The sequence below is a fragment of the Rhinopithecus roxellana genome, chromosome 15 (assembly GCF_007565055.1).
Source record: "Rhinopithecus roxellana isolate Shanxi Qingling chromosome 15, ASM756505v1, whole genome shotgun sequence".
Taxonomy (NCBI): domain Eukaryota; kingdom Metazoa; phylum Chordata; class Mammalia; order Primates; family Cercopithecidae; genus Rhinopithecus; species Rhinopithecus roxellana.
In genome coordinates this window covers 6928890-6950869 of record NC_044563.1, presented here as the reverse complement: position 1 = coordinate 6950869, position 21980 = coordinate 6928890, and the positions used below count along the sequence as shown (strand labels likewise).

The 21980-nt window shown below is 48.0% G+C and overlaps 2 protein-coding genes across 5 annotated transcripts in view; one reads left to right on the top strand and one right to left on the bottom strand.

The window, feature by feature from the left end:
* Nucleotides 1-495: 495 nt before the first annotated feature.
* LOC115893510 (transcription initiation factor TFIID subunit 4-like) lies at nt 496-6516 on the bottom strand. Its single transcript, XM_030917504.1, has 2 exons — nt 5366-6516; nt 496-859 (listed from the first exon to the last, which is right to left on the bottom strand). Exon 1 carries the CDS (start codon nt 6473-6475, stop codon nt 5816-5818), a length of 660 nt encoding a protein of 219 aa, XP_030773364.1. The 5' UTR covers nt 6476-6516; the 3' UTR covers nt 496-859; nt 5366-5815.
* Nucleotides 6517-7161: 645 nt separating this feature from the next.
* KDM2A (lysine demethylase 2A) overlaps nt 7162-21980 on the top strand; it is a 149111-nt gene continuing 134292 nt past the window's right edge. Inside the window, exons 1-3 of one of the 4 annotated variants that reach the window (XM_030917499.1) lie at nt 7162-7288; nt 7996-8173; nt 9346-9470. In XM_030917499.1, the coding sequence (XP_030773359.1) occupies nt 9429-9470 (42 nt within the window). In that variant the 5' untranslated portion in view covers nt 7162-7288; nt 7996-8173; nt 9346-9428. Of the gene's footprint in view, nt 7289-7346; nt 8174-9344; nt 9471-20103; nt 20226-21980 lie in introns of those variants that run through there. The other 3 variants (XM_030917503.1, XM_010366366.2, XM_030917501.1) reach the window with 3 other exon arrangements.

Sequence of the window (21980 nt, the reverse complement as noted above, 5' to 3'; positions counted from 1 at the left end):
GGAATGATGATTGTTCTCTGAGTATGTCACATCTTTATGGTGTCCTTTCTTCAATATGAAGTCTTCGAAGGTAAAAGCCAAGGCTTCTAATTTTTCAAACCTCCTTTCTGTATCCAAGCACTTAATTTAGCATTGGGCACAGAGTATTCAGTAAGTACTCAAATCCTACATGTAGGAGAAAAAGAAACTGCAGAATGTATTGTACACTTAAAACTTTGTTAAAACAGTAAATCTCACATCAAGTGTTCTTACCACAATAAAATAAAAATAAATTTAAAAATAGGAGAACTGGCTGGGTGCAGCGGCTCATGCCTATAATCCCAGGCACTTTGGGAAGTCAAAGCAGGAGTATCACATGAGGCCAGGAGTTCGAGACCAGCCGGGCAACATAGTGAGACCCTGTTTCTATGAAAAAAATTTAACAAGTAAAAATATTAAAATAAATAGGAAAATCAGAAATCTTTTTTTTTTTCCTTTTTTTTTTTTTTTTTTTGAGATGGAAGTTTCACTCTTGTTGTCCAGGCTGGAATGCAATAGTGCAATCTTGGGTCACTGCAACCTCTGCCTCCCGGGTTCAAGAGATTCTCCTGCCTCAGCCTCCCAAGTAGCTGGGATTACAGGCATGAGCCACCATGCCCAGCTAATTTTGTATTTTTAGTAGAGACGGGGTTTATCCATTTTGATCAGGCTGGTCTTGAACTCCTGACTTCAGATGATCTGCCCACCTTGGTCTCCCAAAGTGCTGGGATTACAGGCATGAGCCGCTGCGCAAGGCCTCAGAAATCCTTTCTAAAATAAGTTGTCTTCTAGTTTCCAAAGGGTATTCATATCTATTAGTCCACTTCACTCCACAACAATCCTAGGAGGAAACAGGGCAGGAGTCACTACTTCTGTTTTATTTGTATATATGTTTTAAATATGTATGTTTTATATATTATATATATTTAAATGCACATATATACATAGACTTTTTTTTTGAGACAGAGTCTTGCTCTGTTGCCCAGGCTAGAGTGCAGTTGCATGATCTTGGCTCACTGCAACTTCCACCCACCTCCCAGGCTCAAGCGATTCTCCTGCCACAGCCTCCCGAGTAGCTGGGAATACAGGCATGTGCCACCGCGCCCAGCTAATTTTTGTATTTTTAGTAGAGATGGAGTTTCACAATGTTGCCCAGGCTGGTCTTGAACTCCTGACCTCAGGTGATCCGCCTGCCTTGGTCTCCCAAAGTGCTAGGATTACAGGTGTAAACCACTGCGCCCAGCCTACTCTGTTTTATTAAAGAGAACTGAAGTTCTGACGGGCTCAGAACCTCTCACAAAGTGGCAGAAGGAACACCAGCTTTAGCAGAAACTGATGAAAGGTAGTGAATGCCCTTGAAGGAGATAAACAAAGATCAGTCTCACTGGGAGGGGCTAAACAGGCCTAAGTGCTTAAGCACTTGGTCCTTTAGGGAAATGGCTGGAGCCCCGCATGACTGTCACCACCAACCCAAGCTGGGAAGCTAGCGCAAGGTCACAAACAGACCCTGAAACCCCAGGGTGCCAGAAACTGCCCCCAGCAAGCAGGCATAGCTGAGACACAGGCTGTGCATCTTTGAGCTCCACTCCCAGGCACAGCAGGAAGTCCCACCCTTTTAGAAGTGAGAAGTGAGGGTGGCCTGGCTCCAAAGCGAAGCTAAGGTTGCTGAAGAACAGGTGGGTCCCAGACACTGCTGCAGTTGCCCCAACAGCCAAAGTTCACCCCAGCACTCAGGAGCAGTGGGTCTGCACAGCGGAAGGTCACATACCTGCAAAAGATGGCAGCAAGGCAGCACGGGGCCAGGGAGGGTGGTGGTCCCATGGTCCCAAGGAAAGGGTCAGCCACATTCCATGCAAGAACCTCATGCGACACTCATGTCTGATGATCCAAGAATCTGCAGGGCATTTCTGCCTTCCATTTTTCTTCCCTGATCAATTCAGATTCAACTTCCAAACTTAAAAGAAAACTTTTGGCCAGGCGTGACGGCTCATGCTTGTAATCCCAGCACTTTGGGAGGCCAAGGCGGGTGGATCACGAAGTCAGGAGATCGAGGAGACCATCCTGGCTAACATGGTGAAACCCCATCTCTACTAAAAATACAAAAAAATTAGCCAGGCACGGTGGCAGGCGCCTGTAGTCCCAGTTACTCAGGAGGCTGAGGCAGGAGAATGGCGTGAACCCGGGAGGCGGAGCTTGCAGTGAGCTGAGATCCGGCCACTGCACTCCAGCCTGGGATCGAGACTCCGTCTCAAAAAAAAAAAAAGAAAAAAGAAAGAAAGAAAACTTTCTATCACCACCCCCCAACACCATTTAACCCTAGGAGTTTTTTTTCTTTTTTTTTTTTTCCCCGGGGTTGGGGGCGGGTGGAGAGAGATGTTCAGGAAATGGTTAAGTAACACAATCAGAGAGCATGGGATTGAGGTGATTAAGGGCACCGAATGGATTCTAAAGGAAAGTGGGCAAGCCATTCAGTCAGATGATACTGGGCCAGGAGAGAGAGAATGAACATGGAGGAGGGGGTGGGCCAAATGACGGAAAGAAGGCTGGAGAGAAAGAGACTTCAGGAGGTAGGTGATGATGAGAAAGAGGCGGCTGGAGTCACGGAAGAGGATAAAATAAAAAGTGGAGACACCAGGGTTGGGGGTTGGGGAGAGAAACCAGGAGTTAGGATAGGGAAGAGGGCTGGGTGCGGTGGCTCATGCCTGTAATCCCAGCACTTCGGGAGGCTGAGGGGCACAGATCACCTGAGATAGGGAGGTTGAGACCAGCCTGGCCAACATGGTGAAACCCTGTCTCTACTATAAACACAAAAATTAGCCAGGCGTGGTGGTGGGTGCTTGTAATCCCAACTTCTCAGGAAGGTGAGGCAGGAGAATTGCTTGAACCCGGGAGGTGGATGTTGCAGCAAGCCAAGATCATGCCATTGCACTCCAGGCTGGGTGACACAGTGAGACTGTCTAAAAATAAAAAATAAAAAAAATTTTTAAAAAAAGGGAAGGGGAAAAGAATCGAGGAATAAGTCATCACACTTAAGGTCTATGCAAACTCTTGACTCACATGAAAACTTCAAGTTTCTTAAATATTGAATCATCTTTACTTAAAACCTTCCCTTCTTTTTTTTTCAGAGACAGGGTCTCACTGTCACTCAGGTTGAAGTGCAGTGGCATAGTCATAGTTCATTGTAACCTCCAACTCCTGGACTCTAGCAATCCTCCACCTCAGCCTCTTTTTTTTTTTTTTTTTTGAAACAGAGTCTCCCCCTGTTGCCCAGGCTAGAGTGCAATGGTGTGATCTCGGCTCCCTGCAACCTCGGCCTCCCGGGTTCAAACGGTTCTTCCTGCCTCAGCCTCCCGTGTAGCTGGGATTACAGGCATGTACCACCACATCCAGCTATTTTTTGTATTTGTAGTAGAGATGGGGTTTCACCACGTTGGCCAGGCTGGTCTCAAACTCTTGACCTCATGATCCGCTTGCCTCGGCCTCCTAAAGTGTTGGGATTACAGGCGTGAGCCACGGCACCCGGCCAAAGCTTTTTAACCACTGATAACGTTATGCTACCTCCTGGGGAATCTTCACAACCAACTTCTCTGTTTTAGTTTAGACCTACACTGTTTGGGACATCTTTACTTCCTCCTTAACATTTAAGGAGAAATTGGAAATAGTTTAGCTTAACCAGACTAAAGAGTTCTCTTTTTGCACCGTAAAGTCTCCCAAAAGAAATGGGTGAGCCGGGCATGGTGGTGGACACCTGTAATCCCAGCTACTTGGAGGGTGAGGTGGGAGAATTGCTTGAACCCAGGAGGTGAAGGTTGCAGTGAGCCGAGATTGAGCCACTGCACTCCAGCCTGGGCAACAAGAGCAAAACTCCATCCCCCAAAAAAAAGAAAAGAAAAGAAAAGAAGAGAAAAGAAAAGGGTGACTGGATTTTGACTCTCAGCATTTGTTGGGTCTTAGCTTTGCTCAAAAAGGCAGGGATTTATTAATATCTTATTAAGGTACCAATTTATTCCAGCCAGGGACCCTGTTTTCAATGCCTCTAGAATGCATTTTTATTTCCTTTTTCCCATATATCATTGTCAGGGTTGAAGTCATAGAGTTCATAGTTCCGGTGGCCTTCTTGGGGAATCCCCCAAGCTCTATTCTCCCTGCAAATGGCTGTTTTAGACCAATGCAGTGAGCCTCACAGATCTATCTTTGCCAATCAAAGCCACTGTGATGGTGGGAGGAATCACTAGCCATCTGTCTATCTCTTATCTCACCCTGCATATCTGCTCTGGAATATTAACAAAGCCTGCCTGTGGAGAAACCATTGTGTATATCTGTTTAAATGTCCTATTCCCCCAATGCAGACTAGTTAACAAATGGTTTTCTACTGGAAAAGAGCTGGCTGCAATCTGACAAATCTTGCTCTACTTGCAGTCCCATTCAAAATAAGTACTACTATTATTGTTCTAGAGCCTTTTTTTTGAGGGGGGGCGAGGGGGTGGAGTCTCCCTCTGTAGCCCAAGCTGGGTGCATTGGCGCCATCTGGGCTCACTGCAACCTCCACCTCCTGCATTCAAGTGATTCTCCTGCCTCAGCCTCCCCAGTAACTGGGATTATAGGCATGCACCACCATGCCCGGCTACTTTTGTATTTTTTTTTTTTTTTTTTTAGTAGAGACGGGGTTTTGCCATGTTGGCCAGGCTGGTCTTGAACGCCTGACCTTAGGTGATCCACCTGCCTTGGCTTCCCAAAGTGCTGGGATTACAGGTGTAAGCCACTGCGCCCGGCCTGGTCTAAAGCCTTTCTAGGTTTCCTTCCAGCATGCCCACATGAATTAAACTTGGAGGTATCTGTTCGCCAAGGGTGTGCAACTCACCTGAGGGTTAATTACTTAAGGGGGTCTGAATGTTAAGAAAAAGGGCAAGACCAAGTTGAGCTACTCCTAGAGACTTTCTCTTTTCCGCCAAGTATTCCCTGGGTTATAAGGGTGAGTAGGAAGGAAATAAAGCTGTTTCTTTTGCAAATAGCAACAAGGCCCAACACTTAATCTGACAATGGCAAAAGCTTTCTCTCGTGGTTAAAAAACAAACGAAACAAGCTGCTAACTTTTCCTATACCTACAGAGAGCCAGATGCCTATGGGACCGTATCTGGTAGCACCAGTGTGAGGGACTGCTACTTTTAAAATATATTTTACCATAGTCAGAAAGATTTAAAGACACTTTAGATCTGATACAGTTTCTGTGATTATCTATTTTGTATCAGTGCTCTGAAAATCTAAGAAGTCTGAACAAAATTGGTATCAAAATAAAGAACATTTCCCAGTGACTAGAATGCAAGAGGATGATATCTTATTAACAAACCTTTTTAGCTGTTTGTGAGATGTTTCAGTCGGCTGTCGGAGTAATTATGCAAGCTCTTTAACCTTTCTATACTTCAGTTGTCTATCTTTAAAATGGATATAGCGCTAACAGGCACTTCAGCTTGTCTCCTAAGGATGTTGTGAAACAAAGCAGAGAATGTCTGTACAAACTCCCCAAGTTCTGCATGCAGAAAAACCTTCTGTGGTAATAAATAATAATACCTTGCACTGACGTAGCGCTTTTACCTTGGAGTTCAAGCCTTGATAGAATTAGAAGGTATCATTATTTTAATTGTCTCGCTAACGTCCTCCTGAAAGGGTTGATGGCTGTTTATGCAGGTTATATGATTCACTCCATGCCCTACCTCTCTGCTCCATTCCCTGCTTCCAGGAGTCAGAACCTGAAGAGTGGGAAACCAAGGCAGGGAGAAAAAGATTTGTGTGACACCGCTCAACAAGGGCATAGTGGAGCCAATAGTGCCAACCCCGATGTGTAACGCCCTAGCCACCGTCCTTTGTGGGATTTAGAATTTAAACGGACCCCAGAGCAAGAGATTGGCTGGGGAAATGCCCGGATCGCGGCTGGGCTGCTCGCATGGCATTGCTCGGGTACCTCCGGCCGGGCTCCGTCGACGTTCGGAGCCTGCTGGCCCGTCGGGCAGCTGTCGGGCTGCGGGAGCCGGTCCGTGGGCAGGGCCGGCGCAGCTCGGGCGGCCGCTGCCCCGTCGCTGACCCCCGTGCGAAGCTGCGCGCACCAAGAGGAGACATCTTCCCGGTCGGGCCTCCCGCGCCCGCCACGGCCCGGGGCGGCAGGGTCGGGCCGGGGGCCGGGGGCGGCCCGCGCACCCCTCCGTGGGGGGCGCCCCGACTCGCCGGGGGCGGGGTCACGTCCCACCCGGGCCGCCGGGGGCACCGGCGCGGCGGAAAGCTGAGCGTGGCCGAGGAGCGGGGGCTTCCTGGGCCACCTCGCCAGGCGCCTCCGTCCGGCGGTGGGCGCGCCGGCCGCCGCCGCCCCCGGGCCGTCGCGGAGACCGTTCCTGCGCCTGGTACCTGTGGACGCCCTTGTTAAGCGCCTGCAGCTCCCCCGGGGAGCCGAGCCCAGGACAGACATGCTACTCCTGTTTCCTGCCCCTTCGGAGCGACGAGCAGTGGGTGAGGCGGGGCCAGGCCGCTGCACCGAGGAGCCCCCGGGCCCAGGGCGGACGAGCCCCGTGGCGGCGGCGCCGGGGCCTGCCTAGGGATGGCGGGCAGGCCGGCCTCGGCCCACCGGCCGGCACGCGAAGGGAAGGCAGCCGGCGGCCATGCACCCCTTCCCTGCGCCCTCTCGCCCTAGGCAGGCCTGAGCCGGGAGCCCAGGTCGCGCAGGCCTAGCCCGTCGGCCTGACCCCGGGAGACCCTGCTTTGAGGCGGGCATCGGTTGCCCTGGCCCAGGCCTCCTGGCCCTCAGGTTGTGTGACTGTGACGGGCCGCCTGGGGCCGAAGGCGGTTGAAGGGGAAGGGGGCGCATGTCTCTCACTGCTTGGGGGGGGTGCTATGCTTTGTGGGGGGTCGGGGGGGGTCACCACCCTCCCAAGGGGGGTGGGGGAGGGCGGCCGGCGCAGCTGGCCGCGAGGGGCGGGGTCACAGAGGCGAAGTGTGTGTGAGGGTGCGTGGGGGGAGGGCGCGCGGAGGAGGATCGGTGCCCTTCGCGCAGGCGCGAGCAGCCGGCCGGGCCCGAGCCCTGGAAGAACGCCGACGGGGAGCGGGGGCGGCGGGCCGGCGGGAGGGCGGGCGGGAGGCCTGACGCGAGGGGGCGCAGGGAGCCGCGTCGGCGTCGCGGGGCGCGGGCGATTCGAGGCCGACGCATCCGCGCGTGCGCGCGCCGGCGGTGTGTCCGCGTTAGAGGGGAGTGACGCGTGCGCGTTCACGCGCGCCCGGGCGAGCGGTAAGAAGCGCAGGGAGGCCTGAAGGGGGTGGGGGGTGGAGAGGCGAGCTGGAGGAGGGGTGGGGAGGTGGCGCCTGCGCAGTGCGCCTCGGAGGAGCTGTGTGTATGTGAGAGTCTGACGGGTTCAAAATGGCGGCGGCTGCTTCAGCGGCTCCTCCTGTGTGAGGGAAACAACACCCCTCCCCGGCAGCGGCGGCGGCGGCTCGCGGAGCACCTTCCCAGCGGCTAGGCCTGTCGCCGCCCTGTCTTTCCTGGCCAGGGGGCGCTCCGGGAGGAGGGGCAACGCCAGGGGGCCCATCCCCCGGAATCCCTCCTCTGCGACTGGGGAGTAGCCGGGGGGCTCGTCCCGCAGCGCGGAGCCGGAGCTGAGGGGGGAGACGCGAGGGGAGCCAGGGCCCCCATCCCGGCGCGCCGCGCCGCTCCCGCCCTGTCCGCCCCCCGGGGCCGGGGCCCGCGTTCCGGGGGGCCGGGGCGGCGCGGGGAGCCTCGGGCCGGCCGGTCTCAGCTGATCGGCCGCTGCTCCCGGAGGCGACCAGCCCCTGCTGGCCGAGGGCACGGCGAGGAGGGCGCTCCCTGCGGCCGGGGCCGGCCCGGGGCTCGGGCCCGGGCTGCTGACCACTGGCCCGGGGGAGGCGGGGGCGCCCCGGGCTCGGCGCCGAGGGGTCGCGCTCCCCTCTCCTGACGCCTCCGACTCCCGGTCTCCAAAGCCAGAAGAGGAGGTTTGATTCAGCAACTGTTTGCTCCCTTTTCCTGGTCGCTCTGATCCTCTCTGGATACTGGGTTGATCCACCGAAAAACCGAAGACGACGTTTGGGATTTAATTATTCCTCTCAGCTTTGGAATCTTACTTCTCACTTGGACAAGAACTCAAGAGCAGAATCTCCGGTGAGTTTCCCCCTCCCCCCCTCATTTGGAAGTTTGGTTGACTGTGTTATCCAAAGACTGAATGCAAAGTTTCTTTTTCCGATGGGTGAACCATTGAAACGCTTTTTCCTGGGGGAGCCCAGCGAGATTCGCCCTTTTTCCTCTCCGGCCCTGGCTGCTCCAAGCCCGGGTGGTCGTCGCCCAGGGGGTGCAAGCACCGTTTCCCTCCGGACTTCGGGCCAGGGCTTCCTCCGGGAGGGCTCTGCCACCAACTGCTCTCGCAAACTGTGTCATCGGGTCCTCTGGTCTCGTAGCAGTTTTGAAAGGATGCTGTTAACGTGGCTGTAATGTAGTGACAAAAACGGGGGGAACCTGCGTTCTCAATGGAAGCCATTATCCACGAGAATATTTAGAAAAAAGGAAACCGTTTCTTGGTATTGCCGATTGACCGTCGCCCCGGCCGGTCTTTTATTGCGTTTTTGGACAAGATGTATTTTCCTCGTATCCATAGATGCGATCGTTTATTTTATTACTTTATCCAAAAAGATCAGGTGGAATTTTGGTCCTTGATTTGCGCCTCTGAAATTTGTTTCAGAGTTGTGCACATCTTGTGTTGGGGTGGAGGGTAGATTTGGGAATGAAAAGACCCGGGGAGTCTAGAAAGGAAGGCGACGATTGTGCACGGCTTTACAGGAGGGGTATGGGAAATTGTTTTGGGGTCATTTAAATCCTAATTTCTTGTCCTCTTTTTACATAGTCTACCCTTCTTTCCTTTAGTTTCTGATTACTGGTGAGAGAGAACTAATTTGGTTAGGATCGGAATTAGTTCAGTGGTGTTTCACCTGGTCAGCTCTCTAGAGATAAAAGTCCTGAGCTTTTTTTTTCTTGCTGATGCTGTCACGAAGGGGATCCTTGCTAGTGGTAATCCCGTGGGGAGAAACTAGTGGTGTGGCCCATCCACAAGGAACTGAAACCAACATCTCGTTTCGTCTAGGCCTCCGACAGTTGTAATGTGATTAATGTTGAACATGACATGGAACCACTTGCCCAAGAGCAGAAAGGTCCCAAACTCATGAAGAGGAACCTGATTTTTCAGAGAACCTTTAACAGTTACCTTATATACTCCTTTCCGTGAACAGAAAGCACAAGTTTGAGAATGAGTTCTCATTTCTGCTTGTATCATTATTCTTTAGTGTTGCAATCTGGTTCCTAAGGAGGAAGAGGAAGGCAGCCCTGGAGTGGTTTCTTTACAGTAATTTCAACAGAAGAGTGAGAGATGGAACCCGAAGAAGAAAGGATTCGTTACAGCCAGAGATTGGTTAGTATTTTCTCCCCCCACCACACCCTCCAGTTTTGAAGTAGGATAACTGTTTTGTTTCCATTTGTGAATATACTGTGAATCTGTGATTAAAACTTTTCAGGTGACTTTTCTGTGCACCAGAGGAGGGGGAAAGGTGTATTAATATCGAATTTGGCTTTTGGCCAAAAATATTTTATGTTTTATATATTTATCCTGTTTGGAAATGGAGTTATATGTAGCCTTTAGCTTTTATAGAAACCATGGTATACCCAGGGATTTTGTGGATTACAATGTGACAAAGATTCCTAATTTTACAATACTGACATTGTAATACATCTGATTGAGTTAGATTAGAATATAAATTTTGGGGGTAGAGCTGTTTGAGGAAGGATAGTTGAATACATTTTTTTTAAGATTTGATTTGTGACTTTGAGCTGGGGAGTAGAACTATGAATTATTCTCTTTTGTTTTATAAATTAACACTTTGGTAGCTTTGAAGGGTTGTTGGGATTGATTGAAGACAAGTAGGTAGAATACTGGATGCTGATAAAGTTCTGTGTTTTGGGAGGAATGTATGAGATGTTGTTGAAAGAAATTTTAGACATGATTTGAAAGGATTAGCTTATATCTGTATACGAACACTTGGATCCTTTAAGCCATGTTTTCCTCTTAAGGTTTCCCTATTGGAGTTTAAGAATTCAATTTTTGTTTTTCTTAGCCAAAGATAGCTTTATTAATAGTCTCCAGTATTAATAAAAATTTGAATTTGTGTTTGAAGAGTGGGCAATGAGGAAAGCCACAGAATTGTATGTAGTATGTGAAATTTGCTGAACTGAAGAAAGGCCTAGAAGATTACTAAAGGAATTTATGGTGGTTTTATTTGGCTCTGCATTTTAGACTGAATTTAGGAGAAAACGAATGGTTCTCTAATACATTTTCTAATGATCCTTACTCTTTTTGAGAAAAGACTTATTATTTATTTTTATTGAGATCGAATCTTACTCTATCGCCCAGGCTTAGAGTGCAGCAGCGTGGTCTGAGCTCACCGCAACCTCCGCCTCCCGAGTTCAAGTGATCCTCCTGCCTCAGCCTCCGAAGTAGCTGGGACTGTAGTTACAGGCCACCACGCCCAGCTAATTTTTGTATTTTTAGTAGAGAACTTAGTTTTACCATGTTGGTCAGGATGATCTTGATCTCCTGACCTCATGATCCACCCGCCTTGGCCTCCCAAAGTGCTGGGATTACAGACGTGAGCCACCGTACCTGGCCATGGCTTGTTTTTTATTTTTATTTGTTTTTATTTTTATATTTATTTATTTATTTATTTTTGAGGCAGGGTCTGGCTCTGTTGCCCAGGCTGGAGTATAGTGGCGCGATCTCTGCTCACTGCAAGCTCTGCCTCCCAGGTTCACGCCATTCTCCTGCCTCAGCCTCCTGAGTAGCCAGAACTATTGCGCCCGGCTAATTTTTTGTACTTTTAGTGGAGACAGGGTTTCACCATGTTAGGCAGGATGGTCTCGATCTCCTGACCTTGTGATCTGCCCGCCTCGGCCTCCTGAAGTGCTGGGATTACAGGCGTGAGCCACCGTGCCTGGCCTTTTATTTTTATTTTCATAGACAAGATCTTGCTCTGCCCAGAGTGAAGTTCAGTGGCGTGATTATAACTCACTGTAGCCTCAAATTCTTGGGCTCAAGCAATCTTTCATTCCAGCCTCCTGAGTAGCTGGGACTACAGTCATGTGCCACCATGCCAGGCTAATTTTCAGATTTTTTTTTTTTTTTCTTAGAGACGAGGTCTTGCTATGTTGCCCATGCTAGTCTTGAACTCCTGGCCTCAAGCAGTCCTCCCACCTTGGCATCACAAAGTGCTGGGATTATAAGCGTGAGCCACAGTACCTGGCTTATTTATTTATTTATTTGTTTTGTGACTGCTAGAAAGGTTTGGTGTGTATTGGGAAGTATATATTCAGCATGCATATATTCCGGTGAGCCTGATTTCAGAGATTTGTCTCGTTCCCAATTCATGTGTTGAGATGATAATTCTTCATCTCTAATTTTGTGGAAATTAAGCATATCCGTAGTGGAATATTGTATCATTGGGATTTTTTTTTTTTACATTTCTTGAATTTTCTTTGGGAAGAGAAAAAGAGACGATGCCATAAAACTCCTTTCCCAGGTAGTTATTGCTATATGGAATTCACTTTTATCATGTCAAGTTGTTAGGTAGATATCTAAGGGATTTTGCAGTCCAGACTTTAAAAGAAGAGCCTTTCTAGCAAGCAAAACTTTTCACTTTTTTTTTTGAGACGGAGTTTCACTCTTGTTACCCAGGCTGGTGTCCAGTGGCATTCTCTCTGCTTACTACAACCTCTTCCTCCTGGGTTCAAGTGATTCTCCTGTCTCAGCCTCCAGAGTAGCTGAGATTACAGGTGCCTACCACCACACCTGGCTGATTTTTGTATTTTTAGTAAAGACGGGGTTTCACCTTGTTTGGTCTCGAACTCCTGACCTCTGGTGATCCGCCTGACTCAGCCTCGCGAAGTGCTGGGATTACAGGCATGAGCCACTGCGCCCAGACTTTTGGGTTTTGTTGTTTGTTTGTTTGTTTTGAGAACGAGTCTTACTCTGTTGCCCAGGCTGGAGTGCAGTGGCACTATCAGGGCTCACTTACAACCTCTGACTCCCGGGTTCAGGTGATTCTCCTGCCTCAGCATCCCGAGTAGCTGGGACTACAGGTGCCTGCCACCACACCCAGATAATTTTTGTATTTTTAGTAAAGATGGAATTTCACCATGTTGGCCAGGCTGGTCTCGAACTCCTGACCTCAAATGATCCACCCACATTGGCCTCCCAAATTGCTGGGATTACAGGTGTGAGCCACTGTGCCCAGCTTCACTTCTTTTATTTTATTTTATTTTATTTTTTTGAGACAGAGTCTCACTCTCGCCCAGAGTGCAGTGGCGCGATCTTGGCTCACTGCAACCTCTGCCTCCCGGGTTCAAACGATTCTCATGCCTCAGCTTCCCAAGTAGCTGCGATTACAGGCGCCTGCCACCATGCCTGGCTAATTTTTTTGTATTTTTAGTTGAGACGGGGTTTTGCTATATTGGCCAGGCTGGTGTCGAACTCCTGACCTCAGGTGATCTACCCACTTCAGCCTCCCAAAGTGCTGGGATTACAAGTGCGAGCCACTGCACCTGGCCCACTTTTTTTTTTTTTTTTTTTTTTTTAAAAAAAAAAACAAGGTAGGGAGGTGTAGTGGGAAGGAGAGACAAGTACTCTTGACTTTTGTCTTGGCAAGATTTTTGTTTTTTCTTTTTTCTTTAAGTTATAAGGTGATTGCTACCTGTTGCATACATTAACCCTTAACTGGCATATGTTTTCTTTTGTTTAATGTGCTATCTTAGCAGTGTTTGTGTAAGAGGGCACATTATATATTTGGACGGAACTTTCTTTTTCTTTTTTTTTTTTTTGAGACCGAGTTTTGCTCTGTGGCCCAGGCTGGAGTGCAGTGGCGTGATCTTGGCTTGCTGCAAGCTCCACCTCCCGGGTTCACGCCATTCTCCTGCCTCAGCCTCCCGAGTAGCTAGGACTGCAGGCACCCGCTGCCATGCCTGGCTAGTTTTTTGTTTTTTATGTTTTTTAGCAGAGGCGGGGTTTCACCATGTTAGCCAGGATGGTCTCAATCTCCTGACCTCGTGATCCGCCTGCCTCGGCCTCCCAAAGTGCTGGGATTACAGGCGTGAGCCACCGCGCCTGGCCTGGAGGGAACTTTCTTACTTGTTTTTTTTTTGAGATAGGGTCTGTCTTTGTCGCCCAGTCTAGAGTGCAGAGTGGCATGACCACAGGTCATAGAAGCCTCGACATCCTGGTCTCAAGTGATCTTCCCACGTCAGCTTCCCAGGTAGCTAGGACTACAACCCTGTGCCACCATGCCTGGCTAATTTTTGTATTTTTTGTAGAGGTGGGGTTTTGCCATGTTCCGAAGGCTAGTCTTGAACTCCTGGGCTCAAACGATCTGTCCGCCTTGGCCTCCCAACAAGTCATTTTTGGAAAAAAAAATCAGCAATAACTAGCTAAGGACTGGGTGTGGTAACTCACGCCTGTAATCCCATCACTTTGGGAGGTCTAGGCAGGAGGATCACCTGAGGTCAAGAGTTTGAAACCAGCCTGGCCAACATGGTGAAACCCCATCTCTACTAAAAATACAAAAATTAGCTGGGCGCTGGGGTTGGTGGTGCGTGCCTATAATCCTAGCTACTGGGGAGGCTGAGGCAGGAGAATTGCTTGAACCTGGGAGGTGGAGGTTGCACTGAGCTGAGATTGCGCCACTGCACTCCAGCCTGGGTGACAGAGTGAGACTCCATCTCAAAAAAAAAAAAAAAAAATTAGCCGGGCGTGGTGTAGGGTGCCTGTAATCCCAGCTACTCAGGAGGCTGAGTCAGGAGAATCACTTGAACCTGAGAGGCAGAGGTTGCAGTTAACCGAGATCACACCATTGCACTCCGGCCTGGGTGACTGAGCGAGACTCCGCCTCAAAAAAAAAAAAAAAAAAAAAAGTGCCGGGCGCGGTGGCTCAAACCTGTAATCCCAGCACTTTGGGAGGCTGAGACGGGCGGATCACGAGATCAGGAGATCGAGACCATCCTGGCTAACACGGTGAAACCCCGTCTCTACTAAAAAATGCACAAAAACTAGCCGGGCGTCGTGGCGGGAGCCTATAGTCCCACCTTGCAGTGAGCTGAGATCCGGCCACTGCACTCCAGCCTGGGCGACAGAGCGAGACTCCGTCTCAAAAAAAAAAAAAAAAAAAAAAAGACCGAGGGCGGTGTCTTATGCCTGTAATCCCAGAACTTTGGGAGGCCGAGGGGGGCCCATCACCTGAGGTTGGGAGATCGAGACCAGCCTGACACAACATGGAGAAACCTCATCTCTACTGAAAATACAAAATTAACAGAGTGTGGTGGCGCATGCCTGTCTGTAGTCCCAGCTACTGAGGAGGCTGAGGCAGGAGAATCACTTGAACCCACGAGACAGGTTGCGCTGAGCCGAGATCATGCTGTTGCACTCCAGCCTGGGGAACCAGAGCAAAACTCCATCTAAAAAAAAAAAAAAAAAAAAGGAATAACTAGTTTTAAAAAACTGTCTTTTGCCAGTTATGGTGACTCACACCTATACTCCCAGCACTTTGGGAGGCCAGGAAGGGAGGATCACTTGAGTGCAGGAGTTCGAGACCAGTCTGGGCAACATAGACCCCCATTTCTCACACAAAGATTGTTTTTTGGCTGGGTGCGGTTGCTCAGGCCTGTAATCCCAGCAGTTTGGGAGGCCGAGGTGGGTGGATCACCTGAGGTCAGGAGTTTGAGACCAGCCTGACCAACAAGGTGAAACCCTGTCTCTGCTAAAAATACAAAAATTAGCCAGGCGTGGTGGCAGACGCCCGTAGTCGTAGCTACTCAGGAGGCTGAGACAGGAGAATTGCTTGAACCCAGGAGGTGGAGTTTGCAGTGAACTGAGATCGCACTACTGCACTCCAAGCTGGGTGACAGAGCAAGACTCTGCCTCAAAAGTAAATAAATAAATAAATAAATAAATAAATAAATAAATAAATAAAGGGGTGTTTTTCCAAGCTTCGTTATTTACCTATTACATGTGGAAAGGAAATGCGCCTTTGAAGATAGTGTATATGTGTAGATTTGGAACATAAGCTACACTTTCTGGAACTAGAATATTTAGCATTGTTGGAGTTGAACAGCTAGGTATTGATTGATAAAGGGTGGATAAACAGTGTTTGGCTTCTCTTAAGCAAGACTTAATTTTTTTTTTAGGTAATGAAAATATTAGGACTTTTGTATATAGATTGCCAGAACAAAGCCAGATCTCTGAGGCGAGTTTGTATACCTGAGGAGGTACTCAAGTGGGAGGGATAGAAGCTTCCTTTTGATGCTGGGGTGGGTTGTTCTGAGGTAACAATGATTTATTTCTGTATTTCTTTCTTTTTTTTTTTTTGGAGACAGGGTGTTACTCTGTTGCACAGGCTAGAGTGCAGTGGCGTGATCATAGCTCATTGTAGCTTCAACCGCCTGGCTCAAGTGGTCCTCCCATCTCAGCATGGAACTGTAGCTGGGACTACAGGCATGTGCCACCATACCTGGCTAATTTTTAATTTTTTCTGTAAAGGCAGGCTCTCCCTGCTCAGGCTGTTCAGGCTGGTCTGGTTTTTTTTGCTCAGTCTGGTCTTGAACTCCCAGACTCAGGTGATCCACCTTGGCTTCCCAAAGTGCTGGGATTACAGGTGTGAGCCACTATGCCTGGTGTGCTTGTCAATCTTGATGAAATTGAGAGCTTTTAGCACTTTCGCCTAGCAAAAAAAAGTGAAATAAAAAACAAATGGAGAGCTTTTCTGAAAGATGTTATCGTATTATCACATATTCAATCCTGTTAACTTGTCTTACATATAATTCTCTATGAAATAGCTAAATCATTTATCTGTTGCAAGGAACTGGGGCCACTGAAACTCTGGTAATAGTCCCACCTTTTCTTGGGTTACCCTTGAAAGTGTCTCCCCCAATTCAGCAGTGATTACCAGATTATCTTTTTTTAAATTTAATTTTTTTTTTTTTTTTTGAGATGGAGTTTTGCTCTTGTTGCCCAGGCTGTAGTGCAATGGTGCAGTTTGGGCTCACCGCAACCTCCCCCTCCCGGATTCAAGTGATTCTCCTGCTTCAGCCTCCAAGTAGCTGGGATTACAGGCGTGCATCACCATGCCCGGCTAATTTTGTATTTTAAGTAGAGATGGGGTTTCACCACGTTAGCCAGGCTGGTTTCAAACTCCCGACCTCAGGCGATCTGTCCTCCTGGGCCTCCCAAAGTGCTGGGATTACAGGCGTGAGTTACCATGCCTGGCCGTTTTTTTTTTTTTTTTTCTATACGGGGTCTTACTCTGTTGCCCAGGCTAGAGTGCAATGGCACTACCACTGCAGCATCAGCCTCCCCAGGTGATCCTCTTACCTCAGTCTCCTGAGTGGCTTGGACCACAGATACATGCCACAACACCTGGCTTATTTTTAAAATCTTTCTAGAGACAAGTTTTCACGTGTTGCCCAGGCTGGTCTCAAACTCCTGGGCTTAGGTGATCCTCTCTCCTGCCTGGAGGCCTCTCCAGCCTCCTCAGGTCTTGGGATTATAAGTGTGAGCCACTGCACCTGGTCCCCCTTCCCACCCTGAGGTCTTTTTGACTGGGAATGGACTAGGTAAAATAGAATATTTATTTTAAGCCTTTTTTTTTTTCTAGTATGAAAGTATAATTTTTTTTTTTTTTTTGAGACGGAGTCTTGCTCTGTCGCCCAGGCTGGAGTGCAGTGGCCGGATCTCAGCTCACTGCAAGCTCCACCTCCCGGGTTTAGGCCATTCTCCTGCCTCAGCCTCCGGAGTAGCGGGGACTACAGGCGCCCGCCACCTCGCCCGGCTAGTTTTTTGTATTTTTAGTAGAGACGGGGTTTCACCGTGTTATGCAGGATGGTCTCGATCTCCTGACCTCGTGATCCACCCGTCTCGGCCTCCCAAAGTGCTGGGATTACAGGCTTGAGCCACCGCGCCCGGCCGAAAGTATAATGTCAACTAGAAAAAATTATATGTGGTCTACATTGTTGAATTAGTTTATTTCTAATTATTTTATGAGATTTAGTCTTTAGTCTGTGTTGGTAGAGAGCACACTGGTCTCATTGTTGCAGCCTCCCTCCTAATAAATGTAGGAAAAACTTGACCATTTTTGAGTGATTCAAAAATGCAGATAATGATGGAGCTAATTTTTTACTCTTATATGTCAGTCTTCCACAGTAAGCTATATTTTGGGCCCGTAGAATGAGGATTATATTTAAGCCCTATCATTTTCTGTTTTATTTTGCTGAGCACTAATCACTACTGTACTTTGTGTATAGCTTCCCACTAGAGTATAAGCTCCTTGAAAGTTGAGACTTTGTTTTTGTTGATGCTATGTGCTAGATGCTTCAAATAGGGCCTAACACATAGCAAGTGCTGAATAAGTATTTGTCGATATTGTTGAAAGCCCTAATATATGCTCTTCTTTGCTACCAGTTTTCTTGAATGCTAGTAGTAAGCCACTAGAGTGGAGGAAGCTCTGAATGCAGTGGCTCACACCTGTGGTCCCAGCTACTCAGGAAGTGGAGGCAGAAGTATCACTTGAGCCCAGGGGCTTAAGGCTGTGGTGAGCTATGACTGTGCCAGTGCACTCCAGCTTGGGCTACGGAGCAAGACCCTGTCTCTAAAAAAATTAATAAATTAGAATAGAGGACACTTTGGCAGGTAGGGATGAGGAGGATATCTGGATATTGGGTCTTGCAGCATAGATAAGAACCAGAGACCTAAACTGTAACAAATAAAAACGTATGGGTAGCATACATCTCAGAATACCACATTGATGATATTTGGTATTCGGACCGTTAGAACAAATAATAAAGTGTCTAGTTGACTTTAAAAGTTTAGTCTGGCCAGATGTGGCTTACACCTGTAATCCCAGCACTTTGGGAGGCCAAGGGGAGTAGATTGCTTGACGTCAGGAGTTCGAGACCAGCCTGACCAACATGGTAAAACCCTGTCTCTACTAAAAATACAAAAATTAGCCGGGCGTAGTGGCACCACATGCCTGTAATCCCAGCTACCCAGGTGGCTGAGACAGGAGAATCGCTTGAACTCGTGAGACAGAGGTTGCCGTCAGCTGAGATCGTGCCACTGCACTCCAGCCTGGGTGACAGAGAGAGACTCCGTCTCAAAAAATAAAAATAAAAAAAAGTAAAGTTTAGTCTGAATTTTAAGCTCTCCTATTCTTTTTTTTTTTCCCCCTTGTGTGAGACAGTTTCACTATGGTCGCTCAGGCTGGAGTGCAGTGACGTGATCTCGGCTCACTGCAACCTCCGCCTCCCGGGTTCAACTGATTCTTCTGCCTCAGTCTCCCTAGTAGCTGGGATTACAGGTGCCCGCCACCCCGCCTGGCTGATTTTTGTATTGTTTTAGTAGAGACAGGGTTTCACCATGTTGATCAGGCTGGTCTCAAACTCCTGACCTCCAGTGATCCGCCCACCTCGGCCTCCGAAAGTGTTGGGATTACAGGCATGAGCCACCGTGGTCGGCCTTAAGTTCCCTTGTTCTAACCCTGTCCTAAACTGTGCCTAGGTTTTGCTGACCTTTAGACAGCCTTAAAGCTGTGAAGTTGCAAGTGATGATGTTTGTGTTATTCTGAGATCTTGGTTTTGGTTATTAAGTCAAGTAATTGATACGTTACGTATATTATGTAGATGGACATACATTCTTTGTATCTTTCTATTTTGGGGGGGTAATGGACACTCTTAATTAGGTTTCATTAATTTTCTCTGTTTATCTCACTTTGGGAATAGTAGTTTATTTTTGCATTGCACTTTCACATCAGGAAGGGTTAAAATTCAGTAAAAATTTATTGTATGTCAGATAGTAGGCTAGGTTCTTTCATATATATTACCTTATTTAATTCTCAAAAGAACCTTGTAAAGTAGATGGTATAGTTTTAAACCTTGATTTTTTTTTTTTTTTAATTATGGAGAGAGAGGCCCAGAGAGGGGCCATGACTTGCCCAAGATCACAGAGTTGGTAAGAGGTGAAACCAGACCTTGAACTCAGGTACCCTGACTCCCAACTCCAAGTTTCTTCTCTCATATCATCCAGTGTCTCTTATGTACTTTATACAGAAAACAGGCTGGGTGCAGTGGTTCACGCCTGTAATCCAAGCACTTTGTGAGGCCGAGGCGGGCAGATCACCTGTGGTCAGGAGTTCGAGACCAGCCTGGCCAACATGACAAAACCCCATCTCTACTAAAAATACAAAATTAGCTGGGCATAGTGGTGCACACCTGTAGTCTGAGCTACTCGGGATGCTGAGGTGAGAGAATTGCCTGAACCCAGAAGGTGGAGGTTGCAGTGAGCTGAGATCGCGCCATTGCGTTCCAGCCTGGGTGACAAGAGTGAAACTCCATCTTAAATAATATTGATAATAATGATAACTACTCTTACTGCACTGTGTGTAGGCTGAGTACTGTCTCTTTTTTTGAGGCTACTTTAATATTTTCTTTTTTTTTTTGAGATGGAGTTTCGCTCTTGTTGCCCAGGTTGGAGTGTAGTGGTGCGATCTTAGCTCACTGCAACCTCTGCCTCCCAGGTTCAGGCGATTCTCCTGCCTCAGCCTCCCTAGTAGCTGGGATTACAGGCGTGTGCCACCATGCCTGGCCAATTTTTGTATTTTTAGTAGAGATGGGGTTTTACCATATTGGCCAGGCTGGTCTGGAACTCCTGACCTCGGGTGATCCACCTGCCTTGGTCTCCCAGAATACTGAGATTGCAGGCATGAACCACCACTCCCCGCCTACTTTAACATTTTCTTCCTGACGTCTGTCTGCTTAACATCCTGAATGAGATAGCTATAAATATTTGATAGCCAGTGTTTGATCATGTTTCAAAAAAGATGGTACATTCTTTCTTTTCATGAACTTTGAACTTATTGCACTTGATCTGTTAAAATAGCAGTATTGTGCAGTTTGTGTGTATGTCAAGGCTTTTATTTGTGTATGTCACTCATATCCTTGTTTTCTGTTTTAAATTTTAGGTTCTTGGGGTTTTTCTCTGTCTGTGAGTACTTGGTAAAAAGTTAAACCCTAAAGATAAAAGGCAGCAAATAGTGACCAAACGAATGTTTTTGGCAAATACATTGGTGAAGGCCTCCTTCAGGTAGGTAGAGAGGAGGAGGGAAGAGGGTGGCCTTTCAGGTGGTAAAGACAGCATAAGCTTTATACTACTACTATAAGGCCTATTCTGTGGATCTCTGATGGATGAGCAGTACTAAAGTAAGTGGTGTCTTTTGAGAGGCACTGCTGATAATGTTGGGTAGAAATTTTAAACAACTTTGAAAGCCAAGTATGGACATAGCCATTAGAAGTTTTTTTTTTTTTTTTTTGGATATGGAGTCTCACTGCGACGTCCAGGCTGGAGTGCAATGGCATGATCTCGGCTCACTGTAACCTACACTTCTTGGGTTCAAGCGATTCTCCTGCCTCAGCCTCCTGAGTAGCTGGGATTACAGGCACACACCACCACGCCCAGCTAATTTTTTGTATTTTCAATAGAGACAGGGTTCTCACTATTATTGGCCAGGCTGGTCTGGAACTTCTGACCTCAAATGATCCGCCCGCCTCGGCCTCCCAAAGTGCTGGGATTACAGGCATGAGCCACTGCACCCAGCCGGTTTGTTTTTAACAGTGATTTGGCCAAAGTGACGTTTTGGGAGTAATACCTACAGTTTCGGGTTGGGGGTGGTATAGAAGGATGTTCAAATAGCTTACCTTTTGAGGTGACAGGAACTCTGAACTCTTAAGGCAATGGTTTTCAAAGTGTAGGTCTCTCATTAGCAGCATGAGCATTACCTGGGTGTCTGGGAACATGTTAGAATGCAAATTCTTGGACCCCACCCCAAACTTACTGAACTAGAAACTCTGGAGCTGGGGCCCAGCATTCTGTGTTTTAACAAGGCAGGTGATTTTGATGCATGCAAAAGTTTGAGAACCATTGCTGTAGGTTATAGGTAGAAATGGAAAGGAAGAGATAGAAGCAAGACACATTGGCAGTGAAGGACTGACTAAACTTTGTAACCGATGGATAGCAGCATGTTATAATAGAGAAGAGTACTTAATTGGGGATGTTGAGCCTTGAGTTTTAGTATCAAGTCTCTTACCAACTGTGCTTTTATTTTTGTTTATTTATTTATTTTTTTGAGACAGAGTTTTGCTCTTGTTGCCCAGGCTGGAGTGTAATGGTGCGATCTCAGCTCACTGCAATGTCTGCCTCCCCGCTTCAAGCCATTCTCCTGCCTCAGCCTCCCAAGTAGCTGGGATTACAGGTGTGCACCACCATGGCGGGCTAATTTTGTGTTTTTTTAGTAGAGATGGTGTTTCACCATGTTGGTCAGGCTGGTCTCAAACTCCTGACCTCAAGTGATCTACCTTCCTTGGCCTCCCAAAGGGCTGGGATTACAGATGTGAGCCACTGTGCCTAGCCCATTTTTAGTTTTTGTTTTGAGACAGAGTCTCACTCTGTTGCCCAAGGTAGAGTGCAGTGGCCTGATCTCTGCTCACTGTAACCTCTACCTCCTAAGTTCAAATGATTCTCCTGTCTCAGCCTCCTGAGTAGCTGGGATTACAGGTGCCTGCCACTACACCTGGCTAATTTTTGTATTTTTAGTAGAGACGGGGTTTTGCCACGTTGGTCAGTCTGGTTTTGAACTCCTGACCTCAGGTGATCTGCCCTCCTCGGCCTACCAAAGTGCTGGGATTACAGGCATGAGCCACCACACCTGGCCTCCAACTGTGGTTTTTTTTTTTTTTTTTGAGAGGGAGTCGCGCTCTCTCCCAGGCTGACGTGCAGTGGCCCCATTTCGGGCCACTGTAACCTCTGCCTCCCAGGTTCAGGTGATTCTCCTGCATCTGCCAG

Coding starts and splice junctions, on each gene's coding strand:
- LOC115893510 (XM_030917504.1), bottom strand. CDS start 6,475: ATGTCTGTCCTGGGCTCGGCTCCCCGGGGGAGCTGCAGGCGCTTAACA.